At 49.7% G+C, this 21,014-nt stretch overlaps 1 protein-coding gene across 4 annotated transcripts in view; it reads right to left on the bottom strand.

The window, feature by feature from the left end:
• Eip75B (Ecdysone-induced protein 75B) overlaps positions 1 to 21,014 on the bottom strand; it is a 372,222-nt gene that overhangs the window by 38,486 nt on the left and 312,722 nt on the right. The window contains exon 1 of one of the 4 annotated variants that reach the window (XM_071683236.1): positions 134 to 435. The exons of the other annotated variants lie outside the window; for them this stretch is intronic. Within the exon in view, the coding sequence (XP_071539337.1) occupies positions 134 to 233 (100 nt within the window). The 5' untranslated portion in view covers positions 234 to 435. Of the gene's footprint in view, positions 1 to 133; positions 436 to 21,014 lie in introns of those variants that run through there. 4 annotated transcript variants of the gene reach the window in all.

The raw sequence follows: 21,014 nt of genomic DNA, 5'->3' as shown, positions 1-21,014 counted from the left end.
CCATGTGTGTGATCATCTGTGATCAAGTACGTGATGCACTGATGTTTGGGCGAGGCAAGTGAAATGGTCAGTACGTTATCAACTGTCGAGGTTGAATTCAAGCGCCACGCCGATGCAGGAGCCGAATACTCACCCAACTTCAAATCGTCTTCTTTCTCCTGTATGGGCGGGTCTCCAGGGGGCGGAGGTGGCATAGTGTGTAGAAGCTGGAGGTCCTTCTCCGTGATGATCATCTTCACAAACCAACGATTAGGTTGGCTTCAAAGTTCAGAGCATAACAATTTTACACAACTTCTGCGTTCTTAAAGTGGGGAGGGGGTTTGGGTTGTTGGCACACGGCAGGGCCCCACACGATCACCCGCACTGTTTTGTTACGTTATACGACTCGTTATAGAGGCACAGTTTTACCCTTCATTCACGAGCAGCTCCACACTACGCACGGGACAACACACATGTTCACAGTGAAAGTTATAATATGAGAACACCTTCCCCTGGTTCCCCCTGCATCAGAGACCCGCCGCGGATCCTTGACCCCCTGCATTCTACTTTCGCTCTTACACGTCCACAGCATAAGGTCGCCAATACACCACCAACTCCAACAGCCAATGAGAGACATCGAGCGTAGCGCAGCTGATCGCTGATTGGTTCACGGTCAACGAGGGTTCATCGCCCGGACCTTGACTCAGTTAGTGCTACGTTGATAAGTCTCAAAATCCCTATCGATACCGGGTCGGTAACAGCCTTATGAACTTTCTGCCGATCAACGTGGCTACAGCCAAAGCCTAATATCGTGTACCAAACCAACGTAGAATCGCCTTTAAGCTCAACTCGATGTCAGTTACCTACATAGGTTCACCCACCTCAACGGAGATTTCAGTGCACATGTGTGTGAAACAGCATGTAAAGTCGATAATCCCATTCAAGAAGTCCAGGGGCAGGACCATAAGCGATAAAGGCACGAGTGTACATGTGTCATTCACCCTCTGTCTTGCCCCGTTGGTTTCCCTTTCCGCGGCTACGGCGGCAGAGTGGGCGTGAGGCGCTAGGGCAGGAGGCCACCGCCAGGGCCTCCTCCTGGGTCCACTTCTCTTCCTAATATAAGGCCCTCCTCCCACTCCTAACCCAGTACCCTCCCACTGCAGGGTATACCCACCTAAACACCTACCGTGTGTAAACCCCCTCATGGCACTACACGTGGCATCCCGGATGTACACATATGCCAACACAACTCCCCCCTCTCTCTCTCTCTCTCTCATTCTCACCACACACACACACACACACACACACACCGCACCTGTTGCTCTGCAGGCTGTTCCCCCAACAACAAAACACCTGTTATGGAGATTTTACGGAGTCACCGTCCACGAAACCTCTTTCATGGCTGATGGACCGTGAATGCAGCAGCCACGCGCTTATGAAGAGGAAATCTGCGGGTGCATCCCACGGAGTGAGGGGAGACATCAGACAGGTTGCTCCTCCTCCTCCTCCTCCCTTCATGGGCTTGATATGTACTTTCAGCACTTCGAAGAGGGGGAAAAAGGGGCCTACGGTGTCTAACCATTATTCCCAATTTCCGTCTTATTCAGGAAGTGGTCGAGGTAAAGACGTTGTGGAACCCAGTGTGAAATCAATGATGATTTCTTCCCGAAAATCCCCACATAATCCTACAGTCAAGATCATCAGCGTTTAGACTCAAAAGTCTCGAGGCGACTCAGAAGTTGGCGGTGAGGAGGAGGCGGCGGAGGCTGGTTGGAGTCAGTCAAGATGCAACAGGTGATAGCAACGAGGAAGCTGGAGGACACCAGCAACAGGAAATTTAACGAAACACTAACAGACTTCCAGCCAATTGACGGAAACGCCTAACCTACATAATACACAAACGCACATACGGATTCTTCCTATTCGTTGCGCCTGGTTTGTCTTTTTTAGTATGTTTGAAATTTGTTTCCCCCCCACACCCGTTTCATGCCCTTTATAGGAAGCGTCCGTCTACATTCTCTTCCTAATTCAGCTAGGTGGACACAGCCTTCATGGAGAGTGACTCGAAAGCTGTTGGGAAACAATGTGAAGGTTATTCAGAATATTTCAATTAACTCTCTTTCCGTCCCTCCCTCAAGCTTCACGTGCAAGGGTAACTTCAGAATTTGAAGAATTTCTACGCAAAGTCCTCCTCAGCATCATCAGAGGCAGGTTCGCAGCATGGAAGAGTCGGTGCCTCAATTTCAGAACATCTGAAGTTGCGTTGCCACCATAAGTTCTCACTTTCAGAACATATGGCGTTGAATTACCACAAAGTTCTCACTTTCAGAACATGTGATCGTTACATTATCGCCGAGTTCCCGCTTCCAGAATATCCGCATTCACATTGCTGCCAAGTTCTCACTTTCAAAACATGATAAATTGCTGCCAAGTCCTCACTTTCAATACATGATAAATTGCTGCCAAGTCCTCACTTTCAAAACATGATACATTGCTGCCAAGTCCTCACTTTCAAAACATGATAAATTGCTGCCAAGTCCTCACTTTCAAAACATGATACATTGCTGCCAAGTCCTCACTTTCAATACATGATAAATTGCTGCCAAGTCCTCACTTTCAATACATGATAAATTGCTGCCAAGTCCTCACTTTCAAAACATGATACATTGCTGCCAAGTCCTCACTTTCAAAACATGATAAATTGCTGCCAAGTCCTCACTTTCAAAACATGATAAATTGCTGCCAAGTCCTCACTTTCAAAACATGATAAATTGCTGCCAAGTCCTCACTTTCAAAACATGATAAATTGCTGCCAAGTCCTCACTTTCAAAACATGATAAATTGCTGCCAAGTCCTCACTTTCAAAACATGATAAATTGCTGCCAAGTCCTCACTTTCAAAACATGATAAATTGCTGCCAAGTTCTCACTTCCAAAAATCGTACATTGCTACCAAGTTCTCACTTTCAAAACATGATAAATTGCTGCAAAGTTCTCACTTTCAAAAATCATACACTGCTACCAAGGTCTCACTTTCAAAACATCATACATTGCAACCACATTCTCACTTTCAAAACGTTTGCAGTTAAACTATTGCCATTGCTTCCAAGTGCCGATTCCGAAACGTTTTTCTCAGAGCTATGTCGATAACCGCCGTTGAAAAAAAAAAAAAAAACGTACTAGACAGTACAAGAAGAGAAACATCCACAGGAAGACAGTGGAATGGTAATCCACTCGCACTGTGCAGTCCCCACGAACTTCAGATTGCATTACACCTTCCCCAAGCTCTGCATCCAACGCCTGACAAATATTTCCTTTCACTTCTCCCTGAAGGTCTATACTTTCCCTTCTTAATTCTGAAATGACCTTCCAGTCTACCAAACCCCCTGCCCCCTCAACCCCACTCTCCCCGTGACGTGTCTCCATTTTCAAATGCTTTCACTTATTCTATATTCCTCCCCGAAGACCGGGCTTGCTTTCCCTACCCGTCTACTACATCCATCACCCTACCTGTCCGCTCATCTATTTTGTTGTTCACACTACTTTCACTTTTCCGTCTGATTCACTATCTCGTGAGTCGAAGTCTCCCCCTCCCCTCTCGTCCCTTCCCGTCGGGTCGCGCCCAGGTATCACAAACACACTTCGTGACAAATGCGGACGATGAACATCCCATGCGTTCATGCCTTGCCGAGGAACACGTCAATCACAAGGTTTTCCCTTTTGCCAAGACGAAGTTTTGTTTTCCAGCCGACTTGCACGAAATCATCTGGAGGATCTTCGGCATACACACGTCCCCCTCGGCCATTTTTCATAACCAAGCTCGTCAAGGTAATTAGGGCTTGTCCTGTATACGAAACCAACAACAGGATATGGTGGTTATCAAGATGTAGGGTAAAAGGAATGCCCCCGCCTCCCCCCAGGACCCGTAATGGGTCATGACCTGACCCAGTAATGACCCCCAACTAAAGGTCATCCTCGGTCATCGACACCTAGATCCCAACCCTTCACTTTCCGCCGTGACACCATTTCAGGTCAGTCGCCTGCCTTGCAGGAGAGAGGAGTAACCTTGGCACATTAGCGATATCCGGTCATGTACCTACAACGTCACCATGCTTGCGCACAAACCCAGGAAAATGTTCCGACAAACCAGGTCTCCAAAACGTTTACGGCTGTAGGGAGGACCGACCGACACCAACTAGTACATATACATATGGATACACATGCCTCAGATTCTCAATGAAAGATCGTATTTCTATTTACCCCCTCCCCGAGTACAGGGGGGGCAGCAGACCTTGTTATGAAGTGGGGTGGTGGAGTCAACAACCCGCGGGCCGTCATGGTCAACTACTACTGCTGCTGCTGCTTGCTGACGTCGTCATAACGCAACGCCCCGGCCGCCGTGTCCGGCCTCCGCTCTCGTGCGGCTTACTCAGGTCACTCAAGGTCAAGCACATGCACCTATGATTCATACGTCAGGGAGGCGAACTCTACACCGGTACACTTCCTTATGCTCCTGCTAAATTCTTTCGTAATCCATCCTCGGCAGCAGGGCTTCGGCGAAGGTAGGTGTGTGTGTGTGTGTGTGTGTGTGTGTGTGTGTGTGTGTGTGTGTGTGTCCCACTTTTATTTACCAATATTCGAACCCTCCCCAAAAAGATAAATTCTTGTTTTACATCACCAGAAATCAGGATAAGGCAGCAGGCAAAGGGGTAAACAGTAGGGTATGGCCCCTGGCTGGGAGTGAGATAATTGTGGATGGACGGCGACGCCCTAGTGACCTGACGTGTCGGGGGGTACATTGAGGCAATGTGCTAATGGGAGAATCAAGACGGCGAGTTCCACCGATACAACATTAGGTTCCAAGCGACATCGAGGTTTAACGTGTTCCAAATGGAGGGGAAGGGAGATGGTTGGACGGAGGAGGAAGGAATGTGGGGAAATGGTATCTGCTTTACTTGTTTATGGCTAGGTGTTCATTAAGAACATTCCTTGGACAACAGGTCAATATAGGACTTGGTGAACATGTAGGTTCACCGTAACTGTGTGAATTTCTTCAATAACATTAAAGATATGTCGGTCAGGATTTCCAATTCCTCATCTACGCTACAAAAGGTTGTACCATTTGAGGCTTAAGTTTACGCGGGGAGGAGGCCCCATCCCCAGGTCAGGTCAACCAACGCTCCAGGAGACGGTGGTGACCTCGGGTGGCCTCATCGTGACCTCAGATCGTATAACGGCCTGACCTGACGGCCCAGTCTAACCTGCGCCGCGCCACAAGTTCCTGTACTTTGGCGAGTTGTTTGGAGCCACCAGGGAGGGAGGGAGCTGGCCTGGTTTACACTGCCCTCCTCAAAACAAGTCCTTTTACGTTCCCCGTGAGGAGCTACACACACACACACACACTCGACTACATACATACATGTAAACCCGAGTACGTGAAACTATGCACACACGCAGATCGCGCAGTCATTTCACAATATGGTATCTCATCACGGTTCACGTTAAAACACGTAAGTCCCCGGCTGCAGATAACACACACCTAGACATAATTGCACAATTACTTTCGGCCTACTTGTGCACTTCCAAGCGTCTGTAACACGAAAGAATTACCCCTTCTTGTTTTCATAAATCACCTCTGCCAGCTTATGCACAAGTGGACCACTCTTAATCTCATCTCGCATTGTATACTTGTAGACATTCAGTCGTGTTGCTGGCTGTACGACAAGTTCTATCTGAGGGTCGACGCTTTCAGTGTAAGTATCTTGGAAACCATGTTTACTCGAACTTACGCAAGCAACTATACATCAACAATCTACTTCGATGATTACTTGGTACGTTAATTCTTTTTTTTTTCCCATCAATTTACTTGCGATTCAAGTGTACGGAGACGAACTTATTGAAAGTAATGACCCAAAATGAAGGTACTGGCCTCGGTAATTAGGGAAGGTACGTAAACAGACTAGCCTCTCTCCCTATTATCTCTACAACCCGCTCATCACTTCCGCTTCATCTTGAGTATAACAGAAGAAACACATCGTCGAAGAGAAAGAGAGATGGCGAGATGTACAAGGAAACCCCGGTACTGCGCGCTAGCTGGTGGTGTGGGCGGTCCGCGGCTGCTGGCCGGGAAGCAATAGGGCCGCGGGCTACTCGTAACATTGACCTCCAAGTCGGCGAGCGCCTCACTCTAGGCCAGCAGGCGTCGCTCTCACTCCTGCCGCACCACCACCCCTCCCCACCCAACCCACAACCCTCCTACCACCCGCCGCCACCACCACCACCACCATCAAAACACCTGACACGAGTTTTTATCATACTTCTGTTTCATCGCCAGTCATTTTCTTGTTTACTCGCTACAGAGGCGTAAGGTATGTTCTACTCGCAACGTAGAGGCGTGACAACCCCGTCTTGATGAACATGTTTCCAGCACTAGTGGTCATGTACACCTCCTGCTTGTATCAAAATGTATGGCGGATGTATGTGTAGTCAGACACGTATTCGGCCAAAGGTTACGAAGGTAGTTTTACAAAACAGATACCCGGCCAGAGCTCAAACAACCAAGCAGTTACTACGCATGGAAAAGTGTTCCCAGAAGAAACTGTAGGTGTGTATATGGCGTGAGCGGTGGTCTCCACCTGTAAGGCTAGGGAGGGGTGGGAAGGGTAGGTGAGGAGTGTTTGTTAACCCAAAAACACCGGAGCAGTAGAACCTGTACTGGCGGTGTGGCCTGCGTGGCAGCTGCTGCTGCTGTCCTCCAACCCAACCCCCACCCCATCCCCACCCTCTGCCTCCACCACTGTCAACTCCCACTAAACAAACTTCCCTTTCCCACAGTCGTGTAAAAGTTCCATCTCACTTTTTTTTTTCTTTCTCGTCTCTTTTTTTTCTCTGGGCGCTCGATTCCCGCCAGAGTTCCACCGGTCACGAACAGACAACAAACCAAGACTATCAAGAGAGTTGGGAGGGGGAAAAAAAAAATTGGATGCTTGTGGGAGGCAGCAAAGGCAACCCACTTCCGCGTGCTTACAAGCTACACGCATTTTATCTTTATTATTGACGTCCAGAAACTTGATAATGTCTCAACAGTTTGGCCTGTGATGTTTATTTCCCCACACGGCCAACAATAATTAACCCAAGGGTGTCCCTTCAGGAGCATAGACGGATATTGAACACCCGTCTAATGTCAGGGTGGGAGGAGGGTGCTGGGGGGTGATCCTGAAGGTGTGGGGAGGGGGGGAGAGAAGAGCTCGGGGGGGAGGCACTGGAGGTGAGCAAACCCTCGGTCACCTGCGATCATCCACCCCTACCTAAGTTGTCGTCTCTCACTGGCGAGCAACTCGGGACCATTCTCGACGGGCTTTCCGAATCGATCCAGTGGTGTTTTGTGCCGCGGACCCGCTGGTTTATGGAAGGGCTCATAGGCCCGTCACTGTACATGTCGGCCATTACCGTAGTCACGGCTTTCTAGAGGAAGAAAAAAATAGACGAGAAATTCTGCCACTAAGCGACAGTGCCATGCAACCAAACCCTCGCTCCCCCGCAACCCGACTTCGTCGCCGCCGTCTCCTTCCTCATCTTCTCCTTCCTTCATCACACTCCCTTGACATCTTGCTCCACCTTCATCTCACATATCAACTTCTGCCTTATAATCATCCTCGTATCCGTATCCTCGTATCTGCCTCCTCCCAACAACCTTCCCTCTCTGCGGATCTTCACATCCCTTAGCCTACTCATTTCCCCACATGCCTTCAATTGCAGGTCCCATCTCCATACACGCAACCATATACGCAACTCACATATTCCATCTCGTCTTTCCAAGTCTGCTATACACACACACACACCATACTCACTTTTTACTAAAGCCGGTTTCTGGGTGTTACACATAGCGCACTCGCTCTTTACCAGGCATTTCCTAGATTGCTGTACACTTGACCTGGCATTTCTCTTAGTGTCATATGAACACACACTTGACAGAACTTCTAAACGCCATACTAGACCAAACTTTTTAAATGCGTTCCCCCCACAACTCATTCCTCTCAGAGTGACAGACTCACGCATCCACCATCTTTCAGTAATCCCTTAGAGAGGAGAGTATCATATGCTCCTGATCTGACATAAGCTCTAGTGCCACATCAAAACTGAACTGCACTCGCCTGTGAAACGGCATATCTTTGTCAAAGTTTTGTCGCATTCCACACCCAGTCTTGACAGTCTTTTCCTCGGTGATACAAACGCTATTGCCCACTAGTGCACCATACTGGCTCAACCAAATTCTCTCTCTCTCTCTCTCTCTCTCTCTCTCTCTCTCTCTCTCTCTCTCTCTCTCTCTCTCTCTCTCTCTCTCTCTCCATACTCGATCAGATGTTCCTATAAGTGACATATCTAGCACTTTGCCCATAGCCCGTCAGTGTCCCATAGAAGCCCCGCATTCTCGATACAGTGTCTATCTCTCTCGTTCTCACTCACACTGTGGCCTCACGTATCCCAGAGTGCCACATACACCATTATTGATCTAGCTTCTCGCCGTCAGCAACGCTCATCACACGCTCTCCTGCCCTGGCGAGTCCTACATACATCACTAACCCCAGACCGCGCTTCTTCCTGGTTGCTTAACCGTATATTCATTCTTGACCTAACTTCTGCATGAACGCCACACGTCTCGGGTTTGCCCTTGACCTAGCCTCATTTTGGGTGCTTCACAAAACACTAATTCTTAACTGTAATCTTTTTCCGAGCGTCTTGCACACCACGCACTTCCAGAGTAGCTCCACCACACTCGCTGTTCCAGAGCGAGTATACAAGACCACACTTGCTACAGACTTAACCTCTCGCTGAATGTCAGACACTCGCCCTTGACCTAACCTGCCGTCGAGTACTAAGCCAGCCACCACACTCTTAGTGACCTTGCCTCTCCCTACATGCCACACGCCCCACATTCACAATTGACTTAGTCTCTCAATGATCGTCATGTCTCCACATTCGTCCTTGACCTAGCTTGTCGCAGAGAGCCGCACTCGCTGTTCAACCTCGCCTCTCTCAAAGTCATCTGCATTTGCCTTTGACCTGGCCTTGACACAAGGTACATCAACCGTTGCTTACGACATCAGACACACACACACACACACACAACGCCTGAAGTTTACCCAACTCATGCTACAATCAGAATAAACGAAAGTGCGAAAGACACTCGTGGGAGAAAGTTCATACTTTCTATATCCACTGCTCTTTGCAATACTCTCCCTCTTACGTCACTCTACGACCGATCATATCTCCATCGATCCATATGATCAGTGGATCTCTACTGTCAATCTCCATAAACAAAGCCAACACCTTACCAAGGAGGAATATGCCGAAACCATCGGTCAGTTGGCTTTGTCAAGACACTTCCAGTCCCGAACATATCTTGCCGCCACCACACTCAAGAGATCACGTCGACTTCCCCCCCTTCCTCCTCCAACAACGCCCAGGTGACGCACGCCCACCACGAACCAGGGAAGATTAATAATACCTCGTGATCGAACGAGCTTCGTTCATGGAAGCTCGGAAAGGTTACACACAACAGGGATTCACGGCTATTGCCGGAGCCCCGGGCGAGATGACGTGTACCCTACGACACATTCCAGTCGCGAACCACACCCGGTGACCTGCCATGTCGGCCCCCCCAGCTCCAAGGTCATACGGAAAGGCGAACATCACCGGGGACTCGGGGGAGGGGAGGCACTTTCGCAAGAAGCGCTTCTCCCGCCGGGTTCTTCAGGTCGCCTCCTCCCTCGACAGCGACCCCTACCAACCCCCTCCCTCTTAAGTGTGACCTAATCACGTTGCCTCAAACGTAACGTCTCTTGCGAAATATTACCTTTTCCTTTCTGCTTTACACTTGAGCTCTTTGTCGAAACTCGATCTTTTACAGGAGAGTTGGCCGAAATGACTGCGTCGTCCTCCAAGCTCGGCGACTTGTCTCTCTCTCCCTCACTCTCCAAGGTCAAACTGTAAACCTGCGCCACTAACTCTCCTCGGTCACCTTCCACTACCTGACCCCAATACTTCCGATAGAGGGGCGCTGTGCGTCTTACGTGTGCGTGTATATTATATATATATATATATATATATATATATATATATATATATATATATATATATATATATATATATATATATATATATATAATGTGCATGTGTATATATGTATGTGTGTGTGTATGTATGTGTACATTGAGATGTATGGGTATGTATATTTGCGTGTATGGACGTGTATGTATATACATGTGTATGGGGGTGGGATGGGCCATTTCTTTCGTCTGTTTCCTTGCGCTACCTCGCAAACGCGGGAGACAGCGACAAAGCAAAATAATAATAATAATATATATATACGCAGATGTGTCATTCTCTGACGATTTAGGTTAGGTAGCGTATACAGACCAAACAGTTTCCAAGACAAGAGCATTCGCTGTGTTGTCTAACGTCAGATATTCAAATCGTACACAGATTAATCTTCTCGAAACAGCTGGTTCTCGAATTTTTTTCCCGTTAATGGAGACTGTCTCCTCCATGTCTCCTCCATTATCAAAGTCCCTGTGCAACCCTCTGACCTTGTACAAGGCGATGTGGATCTCAAACAAACTTCCTTTCAAGGATAATGAACATATTCATTTTTTTTTTTTTCATTTTCTAGGCCAGTGAAAGATTACTTTTTTAAATACAAATACGCAAAAGTGTAAATGCTTCAGATATTTTCAGCTGATGTTAAAGAGACTTAAGTGTTCTTGATCATATAAAATCCGCTGCCGGTTGTAATAAAACAATCAACAAATTCATTGAAACGGGAGAGAGAGAGAGAGAATGCCAGTGTTGTTTACACCAGCTTTGACGTCAGGGTGTGAACAGAAGCATACGATGCACCTTTCCTCGAGAGTAATTCTTGCTTACAAATCAAGTGTTGTGGAAACCTTAGTAATGAAGGCTTACGGTGGTGGTGGCATGGCTTTACATGTACACGCTTGGTAATAAGTGAAGCGTAGTTACCAGTGGTGTGGTGTGTCGTGTGTCTGTGTCGCTCTCCCACAGTGGGATGTGCGGAGAGCCACGGGCTCTACTGCATTAATGCCCTACGTCTATAGTTCGTGATTCTCGCTGGGTTCGTCGTGCCCTTCCTACAGCTCCGCTGTGTAGGCTTCTTTTTTTTTTTCCTGCCTGGCCGTGAGCCAACGGCGAGGCCTAAGCTTAAACCAGCCCAGCCGCCACACGTCCCCGCTGACCTCCACCACACCCCACAGGGACCGGGCCCGGCTGGTTTGCTCCCCTCCTCGACAAACCTGATGTTTTTAAAACTCCTGTATGGCTGTTACTGACGGACGGAAAAAACGACCAGGTTCATCTTAGCATTATAGAGGGGCAGACGACCAGGCAGTGTTCCTAGCATCACAGAGGGGCAGACGACCAGGCAGTGTTCCTAGCATCACAGAGGAGCAGACGACCAGGCAGTGTTCCTAGCATCACAGAGGAGCAGACGACCAGGCAGTGTTCCTAGCATCACAGAGGGGCAGACGACCAGGCAGTGTTCCTAGCATCACAGAGGGGCAGACGACCAGGCAGTGTTCCTAGCATCACAGAGGGGCAGACGACCAGGCAGTGTTCCTAGCATCACAGAGGGGCAGACGACCAGGCAGTGTTCCTAGCATCACAAATGTTTAACTACCAGGTCGTTCCCAGCATCACAAAAGGGCAGACGACCAGGCAGTGTTCCTAGCATCACAGAGGAGTGACTGATGTGTGTGCCGGTGTCCCTGGCTAATTCATTGTGCACCCCCATGCTCATCCTGTAGGCGGTAGCGCTAAAGAACTACCAGGGTGACCTCCCCCCCCCCCAAGCTGTTCGTAACATCACAGTACTAAACGACCAAGCTGTTTGCACCATCACAAGGGAGGGGAAACCGAAAAAGACCGGGCTATTCTTAGCAACATAAGTCACTTTCGGTCAGTAAACCTCATAGTAGCTCATTGCTAAAACACTTGTTGGGGGGACACACACACACACACACACACACACACACACCCCTCGCGTGGTGGGTAGCAGCTGTACACATGTAACACCTGACACGTACGCTGCTGCCGCCACACCTGCGCGTGTCCAGGCCACTTACCTTTTAGAAAAATTGACATTTTCCCGTCAAACGATAACGTACTCGAAATGAATGACTAAGTGAAAGTGTATTTCTTACGAAAACGAGTAATTTTCCGTGTGTGTGTGTGTGTGTGTATCATATATATATATATATATATATATATATATATATATATATATATATATATATATATATATATATATATATATATATAATGCACCTAACAGTAAACGGGCAAAATGTACAATGATGGAACATGTTTCTGGATAATCGGACAACTGTCCCATAATAAAACCTTGTATATTATATTCTATTTACCTCTTCCCGAAGGGTATATTTAGCCTACGCCACCACATTGGGCTCCCGTGTACACGAGTGTACCGACCAAATGACAAAGAACTGGTCGTTTCTCTCCCTAACACTTGTGTCGTATGTTCACCCTCGTACTATAAGTGGGGGAGGACTAGGGTAGGAGGAGGAGGAAGACTAGGGTAGGAGGAGGAGGAGGAGGGAGGAACGCGAAGGGGTGTGGGGGAGGGTGTATACAGGTGTAAATAACCTTTGCTCTTGTGACCTGTGTATGTGGGGAAACAATGCGGGCGTTGGCTCACACACTACGGTCTGTACGCCACACGGGAGAGGGAAGGGTTTCCTGTAGGTGGCCGAGGCCAGAGAGGGGAGCGGCGATCTATCACCCCCCAAATCGAGCTGGGGGTCCGAACACACGATACAAAGAACAAAACACACGCATCGCCGCCGGTTTTACCATCACTCTGCCGAACCAGAGAGGCACCATCAAATTCCACACATACTCGACGGGACTCGCACCAGACCACAGCACGTAACGCATAACACTCTAGCCACATCACTACCTGACCCACACAAACATCAACTCATGCAAGAAAAAAAAAAATTGTACTCTCCCGTTTACGCCCCATTACCTAGTGCCACCGTATTACCTGTCATGGTACCCCGTCCACAACCCAACTCCTTCCTGTCCACAGAGGCCTGGGGACACCTAGGCTTCCCTTAATCCTGTGTCCTGACCTTCAGTGAAGGACGTAAGGTCAGCACAATAGAGGTCACACGGAGGTTAGGTTGGAGGGCTGGCGAGAGGCGTATCCCTCGCCGCCAGTCACTGGAGACCCAGTAACAAATTATAAACTCGTATGAAGAAAAAAAAAAAAAATACATAGGTGTCGTAGCGTAGATCGCGTTTACCCTCCTTAAGAAACACACAGAGCCAAAGTGATCGCGAGCTGGAGGCGGCATTCGCTCGGGTGTGGACGCAGACACCCTGGACCAGGTGACGAGGATGGACGACGTGGGACAAGTGTTACCGTGGACCACGTGGGAGAGGGTTAGTCATCATGGACCAGGTGGGAAGAAATGGCATAATGATTCACGTGGTGCAGACAGGAGTGGTATTATGAATCATGTGGGGTCATTTGACCACGTGGGAGATGTGAGGTATCATGGACCACGCGGGAGATGTGTGGTATCTCAGACCACGTGTGGCAAGGATCACACGAGATGGTGGTAGTTGTGGACCACGTGGGAGATGGGTGGTACCATGGACCACGTGGGGGATGGGGGTAGACCCGATGACTGAAAAGTGACTGTGGACACGGTCTCCAGCTGGCCTCGCCTCACTTACTGCAGGCTACCTCACGATACCCCCTCAAACTATATGAAAACCCATTCTTAAAGGATTCAACCTGCACGGGTATCGAACACACGCGCCATTTAATGCTAACGCTACGAGCACTTCTTCTGGGTGTAATGTCCAACCTCCAGGAGCCATTACTTACACCAGTGTCTCTGACCATAGCAAACTTCGCTATCTTCGTCCACCACGACGTTTGCTGCCCCTTACATCCTAGCTCCGCGCCCCATAGTAACTCGCCACGACCCTGTTTTACATCATGTTACAAAAACCAGTTAGCGTATCCCCCATCACCACCTTCTTCCCCGCCCCCCTACCCTCTCTCTTGGCATAAAAACACAGCGTCTTGTGGAAGCTATGGCTCAACCCAGTCCTACTTGGCCACCTTGCCATTGGGTCGATGTGTCGAGAGCGTGGAGCCACCCCCGACTCGCGACATGGCGCACGTGTTGCTATACGGCAATAGATACACGAATTCATTACATTCTATTGTTCTGTTCCCAATACATACAATCCAGCTCATTATCCTCCGACTGCGATGGGTGCTGTTATTATCCGCTGGTTTGAATGAGGGCCACTACCGCTACATAACGCAAAGGGTAAAACTACTTTAAAAAAGGCTTTCATTTCAAACGAGTACTCGCATGTACCGTGGACAGTCTCTCGTAGCACTGAAGTTCACGGTAAGGTCGTTAGATATATGACCCATTTCAACCTTTGTAGATTCAATGGTTCGTGTTACATTTTTAAAAAAAGAAGGGAGGAGGTTTATACACCGTCAGCAAGACTTCAAAAGACTTCCGTGAACTGGACCGTAAGACTAGCATCAAGGGTCTTGCCAGACCGTCCGCTTCTTTCAGTAGGGAAGTGGCTTACAGGCAAGGGGGCCCCCTTGACTCACCCCCCCCCCCCCCCCGGGAAAGGTAAGCTGCCGCCTCCACGTGTTTTAAATGAGCTCCGCCACAGGTATGGCGAGTCACGTGACCACACCTCGCACCATTCATCAAGGTCTTCCAGGTAAAGCCTCCAAGAATTCCAGTGCCTTGCCCGACCTCCCACACCCTCCAGTACCCTGAGGTCCCAACCCACCCCCTCAACCACCACCACCTCTCACACCCACTCTTCCCTGTCTGCCCCCGCCTTCGCCTCCACTTCTCCCAACGCCCACACCTTCCCTCCACCTCTCCTGTCTCTCTACCCGTAGCTGCATCTTTTCCTCTCCAGTCCGTTACACATTTCCCATTACGTACGCTCCCATCCTTCGCACATTCAGCTACATTTTCAGAACAGGTGGATGATGGTGGAAACTGCAAATCTCGGTCTGCCACTCAATTCATTTTTGATGCTTATTTTAAGGTTATGTTCAGGAGTTTTATTCGCTCCGTCAGTTTCTCGACACTAACAGCAATTCCCATTTTTTCCCCCCTTATGTCTGCTCTCTCACGCTTAACCATCCTACGATTTTCGACCATCTAGTCTCTTCAGTAGCTTTCGACGTTTAATATCTTTTTTCCACGTTTATATATTTGCATCAGGTGCATGATATGCTCTCTACGCTCCCAGTCCAACCTTGCTGCAAAATCTTTCCTCATTCTTCTTGCCTCCTTCGCTTCTCTTCCCTACTTGGTCACCTGCTCTCCTCCCACTCCCGTCACACCCCCCGTACACACCTCCTCCTCCTCCCTGGCCCCTGTAATATACCGTGAACCCGGAAGGGCTGACCAACCACACACACCACTCCGCCTACAGTACATACACTGGCTCTTCGCCCGTGCCATTAGTTTGTGGCTACTGTCCGATTGTATAAGATACAAATCAAGCATCAGAATTATGTAAAAAGCTCGAATTTCCTCTTCCGCATTTCCAGTATTTATAAACTTGACATCCGAACAGCATCTGAACTGGACAGTCTGTTCCCCCGGGGGTTGAGGTTGTGACTGTACGACTGGTGCCGTTGCCAAGTGGTCGGGGCAAGGGCCCAGGGTGATGACAGAGGTTGTGGGTGACCAGGTGAACGCATACCATGACCAGCGAAGGTTGTTGGAGGCCAGTCGAGCCCACATGAACTTTAAGAGAGGATTAGAATGACTAAATGAACACAGCATGGTGACGCTGAACTGCCATTGTGAGGGTGTGCGAATGTGTTCGAGGGGTGCGACAGTCTCTCCAGGGCATGGAAATCCCTCCTCCCTCCGTCCACCACAACTCCTGGTGGTGCGAGGGGCATCATCAACTCTGGCCAACATGACCTCCTGGGCCCCCAAGGTTCTGGGAACAACTTATTTTCGACAGTGTAATTGTTACTCTTATTAGACACGTTTTATGGACGCGCTTTTATGGTCACCCGGGTATTTTTTTCCTTAGGCGTGTGGAACACACACACACACACACACACACACAGGTTCATCCTAGTATATTCCAAAAAGTCGGCCGATCTTTGAGAAAAGGTGCTAAATCAACAGACCCTTTGTGGAACTGGCTACTTTTCTCCAAGTCGGCTTCAATTTGATATATTTCAGTCGCTTCTTCCGACGACAGCGCGAAAGGATTAAGAGATTATCATTTCCTCGCTATGCTCGCGGTAATTGCGACCTCCATCCATCTTGGCTTCCCTAAGCATTACAACGAATACGCTGCGCATGTGCAAACCACTGCTGCTACCTCCCTCTTCATCACAACTACCTGTACTCTCACCATGGTTACTACGGAAGTACCACCGTTCCCAAAGTCTATTCACCACCACCACCACCTCGGCGGCTAACACCTCCCCCACACACACCCCGACACCCGCCGCCGCGTGATGATGGCTCGTCTCGGCAGCAGCACCTGTGTAGATACGACCGTGTTATTGCCAGGGTAATGAACTTCCTAGCCAGGTTCCGGGGAGCAGCAGCAGCAGTGCTTTCCTGCTAACGTTTGCTTCCGGGTCCTTCCTCGCTCACACGTTACAGCACCTCCTTCAAATATCTTTCAACTCGAGTGCCCGTACTCTTTCCTCCAACCCAGCCTGGCTTGGTCACGGTGCTGATTTTGATCGTTTGTGGATGGGGATATGGATGGGTTGTATCATGAACGTTATCATACGTCAACGCCATGAAATAATTGGAGTTCTCTCTTCGACAGGAAGCATTATAATAGTACTGCCAAAACAATACTTGGAAAGGATAGGATTTTTTTTTTACGCTTCGTAATTCCTTGTAGGGTAATAACCTGAGAGTAACAGTTCCCTCATTTTTCCAGGATGAGAAGGTAATTCGGGTTCCTTGGGGGCACGCCATCCTGGATAAAGTAATACAAAGACTTGCGTACAGCAAAGTAACGCTGCCGAGAACCGGATGGTACTGGGCTATTGGCCTTCAAGCAATCACTGCATTTCTTCACGTACAAATTATTCATCCGACCATCGGCAGTGGAGTATGATGGTCGTGTGTAGGTAGCGTGGAGGAGGAGGAGGAGGAGGAGAGAGGTGCTCCCAGGGGCGTGTGGCGTTCGTCGACATTTCCCTGGTGGGCCGGTCAGTAACTTCAGTAACCCGTTAGGTGGCAGTCATGCCTTGCGCCGCCTCCCCAACCGTGCGCGGCTACACTCCCGCCCGCCTCCCTTAAACACTTCGCCAGCCATCCCTGGCTTCGCTCTCCTTCCTCCCAAACTCACGAGGTTCGTCTCGCTGGATAATGCCACCTGTGGTGGGCTCTCGATCCGCCACGTGACCCGACAAATTGCTGGGAAGACAAGCGGTATCAAGGAATCGGACGCGGTGTTCCCAGGCTTCGGGGGGGCGGGGGGACTCTGATGAGGGCAATACTCCAGGTGGTGATGACTGGTGCTCCAGGGGCGGCTCAGGGCACCTGGCCGAGAGGCTCCACATACCCTGGTGAACAGCAAGGCGGGACGCACCGGGTTCCCCCGCCCACGAGTTCTTGGTAACACCCTCGAGGAACACCTAGACGACCGTGGTGGAGTGGCAGCAGGTGGTGTTGGAGCAGTCTAGTTGGCCGGTTGTATTACACCCGCAAGGGCTTCTCCCATTATGAGGCGAATGTCTGTTTCTGTCATCAAGAAGGGGATCTTAGCGACGGCAAGAACGGAGCGGGTGGCTGGGATGAAGCGATGTTGTCGGTGCTGGCAGAACAGAGGAGGGTCTTCTAGGTGTGCGTATACCGGGGCAGGTCGGGGTGCGGAATGGTACTACTGGGTATACAAGGATACTTAAGGAGGTACCGGATGCGGCGATACCAGACTGATGACGTCTACTGGATGACGACAGCTTATTCGTCCATACTTCCTTCCCTGCCATACATCCAGACATCCCGCCTCGAGGGAACAGCCCTCTCCCTTCCTGCTGCCCGTTCCACAAATTAACAATGCTGGAAGATACTCTGAAATCTAATGTGGGTTGAAATCTCACAATAAACTTGCGTAGTTTAATTTCGTCAATTATAATTTTCCAAAAGGAAGACCACCGCCTCGACCGTTGTAATTTTACCTGGAGGGAGCCAAGTAATGTCTAGTATTACAAAAGGTAAATTAGTTTGAAAATTAATGTTATCATAGAATTTAGACGAAAGCCTAGTTTCCACCCCCCAAATATAGTCTTAGATTACGAGATTCTCGGCAGCATGGAGCAGAGCTCACAGCTAATGAATACGGTGGCATTAACCCGATACAGTTGTTTAAAAAAAAAACAGATCAGGTTGCATTCTCTGTGTAGAACCACCGAGACTTCTGCTTCCAGAATACCTCGACCTCCTAAGACTGTTTTACCTTTAGGGCTTTCAACGGTTGGTTCATCTGTCGAGGTCCTGTCCGCCCCGTTGGTTAGGCCTGGCAGGTGCATCCGCTGCCCTGCACAGCCGAGTGGAACGTCTTCCAACGGCTTGTAGCCCCCCCATGCCTACTGTATGTCAGGTGGGATATCCTCAATGGTAAAAAAGGATAACGGTACGAGATGAAGCAAGCAGGTGGGAAGGGGAGGGACCGCGGGTAATTTTCTTGGCGTTTCCGCGTTGCAGGACCGACGCGCTGAAGGAGGAGCAAGTCAAGCGAGCTATTGTAGCACTCGCGCCGTACTCTCCTAGCGCGTCTCAAGTTACCACAATAGTTCTCGAGGGAAAAATAAAGGACTCTCGCACAGAAAAATTAATTCCCATTCAAACCAGCGCACCATCCCCAAGACAGGGCAGCAGCTGCTCCAATCTGGGGAGCACCGACATTCCCGAAGCCGGAAATAAAGGCGCTGTGGGACGCCTCGGCTACCGGTATTCCTAGGCAATTATGGAGAGGGCTTGATGTATCTTGTTCTCGGGTTGTTGACACGTGTCGGTGGTTGTCTCTGCTCATACCTTGTACTCCATATACGCTGCGCCTCACCAACTCGCTCTCAAAGTTCACTTCTCTCCCTCTCCAACGGTGCAGCAACGCCAGCTTAGTGATCCAAATTTGTTTTAATACTCGTCCTCGTGCGCTGGACGGAGTCGCTCCTGCTGTAATGGTTACGCAAGGCTTTCCGTACAGGGTACCCGCATGCTGAACTGAGCGCTGGTTCCGCGTAGCTCTAGAATCCACCGTACTTCCCAGTTCAGTCCACAGCTTGAGAGTAGGTTGAAGCCTATGGTTTGCACTTTTTGTTTCTCCTGTTACAGCTAAAGCACAGTTGACGCTTCCCCCAGTCGTGGTTTTGGGTTCCTGTTAAGCCTGTTCTGTGGCCCGGCTTTCTGGTTTCCAGTCTTGACGCAGGTTTTCAAGAAACTGTTGCAAATGGCAAGTCTGTGCTTCTTGTGATCTATAATGCCAGAGGCATTCTAACTAGAAACGAGAGCTAGAACGTCTTGCACTATGTTGTGTAATCTGGGAGGGAGGAGGTTCTTCATAGGATTGCTGGTTAAGTCGACAGAACAATGGCTGAGGCAGAGTCTGGAGAAACATACCCTCAACCGCCTCAATGGAACCCCCTGATGCAACCACCTCCATTTTTCTTCGACTGGAGATAGTCCAAGTAGAGCAGTTAAGGAAACAGAGTATTGAAGGCACGTTGACGACGCACAAAGAGACGATGGTGGAGTGCAGAGGGCAAGTAAAGGACGAACAGAGGGTAAACCTCCCCTGCGGCGGACTCGCTCTCCTCCAGGAGTGCAAAGACACCAGAAAGAGGTAACGGTGACGGAGGGCCGACGCCGCCACCCTGACCACCATGGACCAGCAGCTGCTGCTGCTGCTGGGATGATATCTCGGTAGTGCCAGTGGTTGCTTGTTGTATGGTGCTCCAAGTATCACGACAACTGGCCACCCTTTCGACGGTTAGATAATGGTTCTGTTTGTCGAGGGGTTAAAGCTGTTGGTGGAGTGAGGGATGCTGTTTCTGGCCAAGTGGCGAGTTGGTGATGGAATGAGGTGGTGGCTGTTGTGGCTTTGGTGGTGTTAGAACAATTGTGTGGAGACGATGACAGTGTGTCTGTTGGTGCGTGGTGACAGCCCCATTGATGCTGACGACGGTGTAGCTCTTCGACGGTGGTGGCAGCGTGGAGCCGACCCTAGTGTCGATGTAGGCAAGCGGTATGGTGTGGTGGTTCTACCAGCAGTACCTCCGATTGCTCTTGTAGGACGGTGGTTGTAGTGTGGTGGACATATCGTTGCAGAACAACGAATGGTAGTCGTGTTCGGGGGTGGGAGGGTGTGCTGTTGTGCTGCTTCAGTTGATGTGGTGGCGAGATATTCCTGTTTTGGGATGTTGACAGCGTTTCCCTTTTCCTATAAAGAGGCAGGAGTGGGTATGTGATGATGGTGAATGGTACTCTGGATGAAGATGGTAAGTGTGGTAACGCTCGAACGGAAGAGGATGAGAGGGTGGTTGCAAAGTCGATGGCTGGGGGCACCAATTATACTGGTCCTGATCCACGTCCATCTTCAGTGTGACGCATACACTGTGGTGGGGGGGGTGTGGTTGGCATGTTTCGGGGGTTTGCCGCAATGTAGCCGAGATGACACAGTTCACAGCGACACCCTGATCACACCACTCGTCGCTGGCGCTTTGCCACACTCGTCGTCGCCCGTCGCGCTGACCTAACTTACCACGTGTGGCGGCGGTCTTTCGGGGCAACATCCTCGCACAACGAAACCAGGCTGTCGCGAAAATGTCATTACCAGTAATCCCGTGTGGGTTACCTTAGAAACCCGAGGATTAGAGGCCGGTCCGGCGTTGATCTCCCCGAACCCTGTTATTGGGCAGTAGCATGTTAGACCCACGTCAGC

Source organism: Panulirus ornatus, chromosome 36, assembly GCF_036320965.1.
Source record: "Panulirus ornatus isolate Po-2019 chromosome 36, ASM3632096v1, whole genome shotgun sequence".
Classification (NCBI taxonomy): domain Eukaryota; kingdom Metazoa; phylum Arthropoda; class Malacostraca; order Decapoda; family Palinuridae; genus Panulirus; species Panulirus ornatus.
Note: the sequence above shows the minus strand (reverse complement) of the source record. Positions and strands in the feature narration are given on the sequence as shown.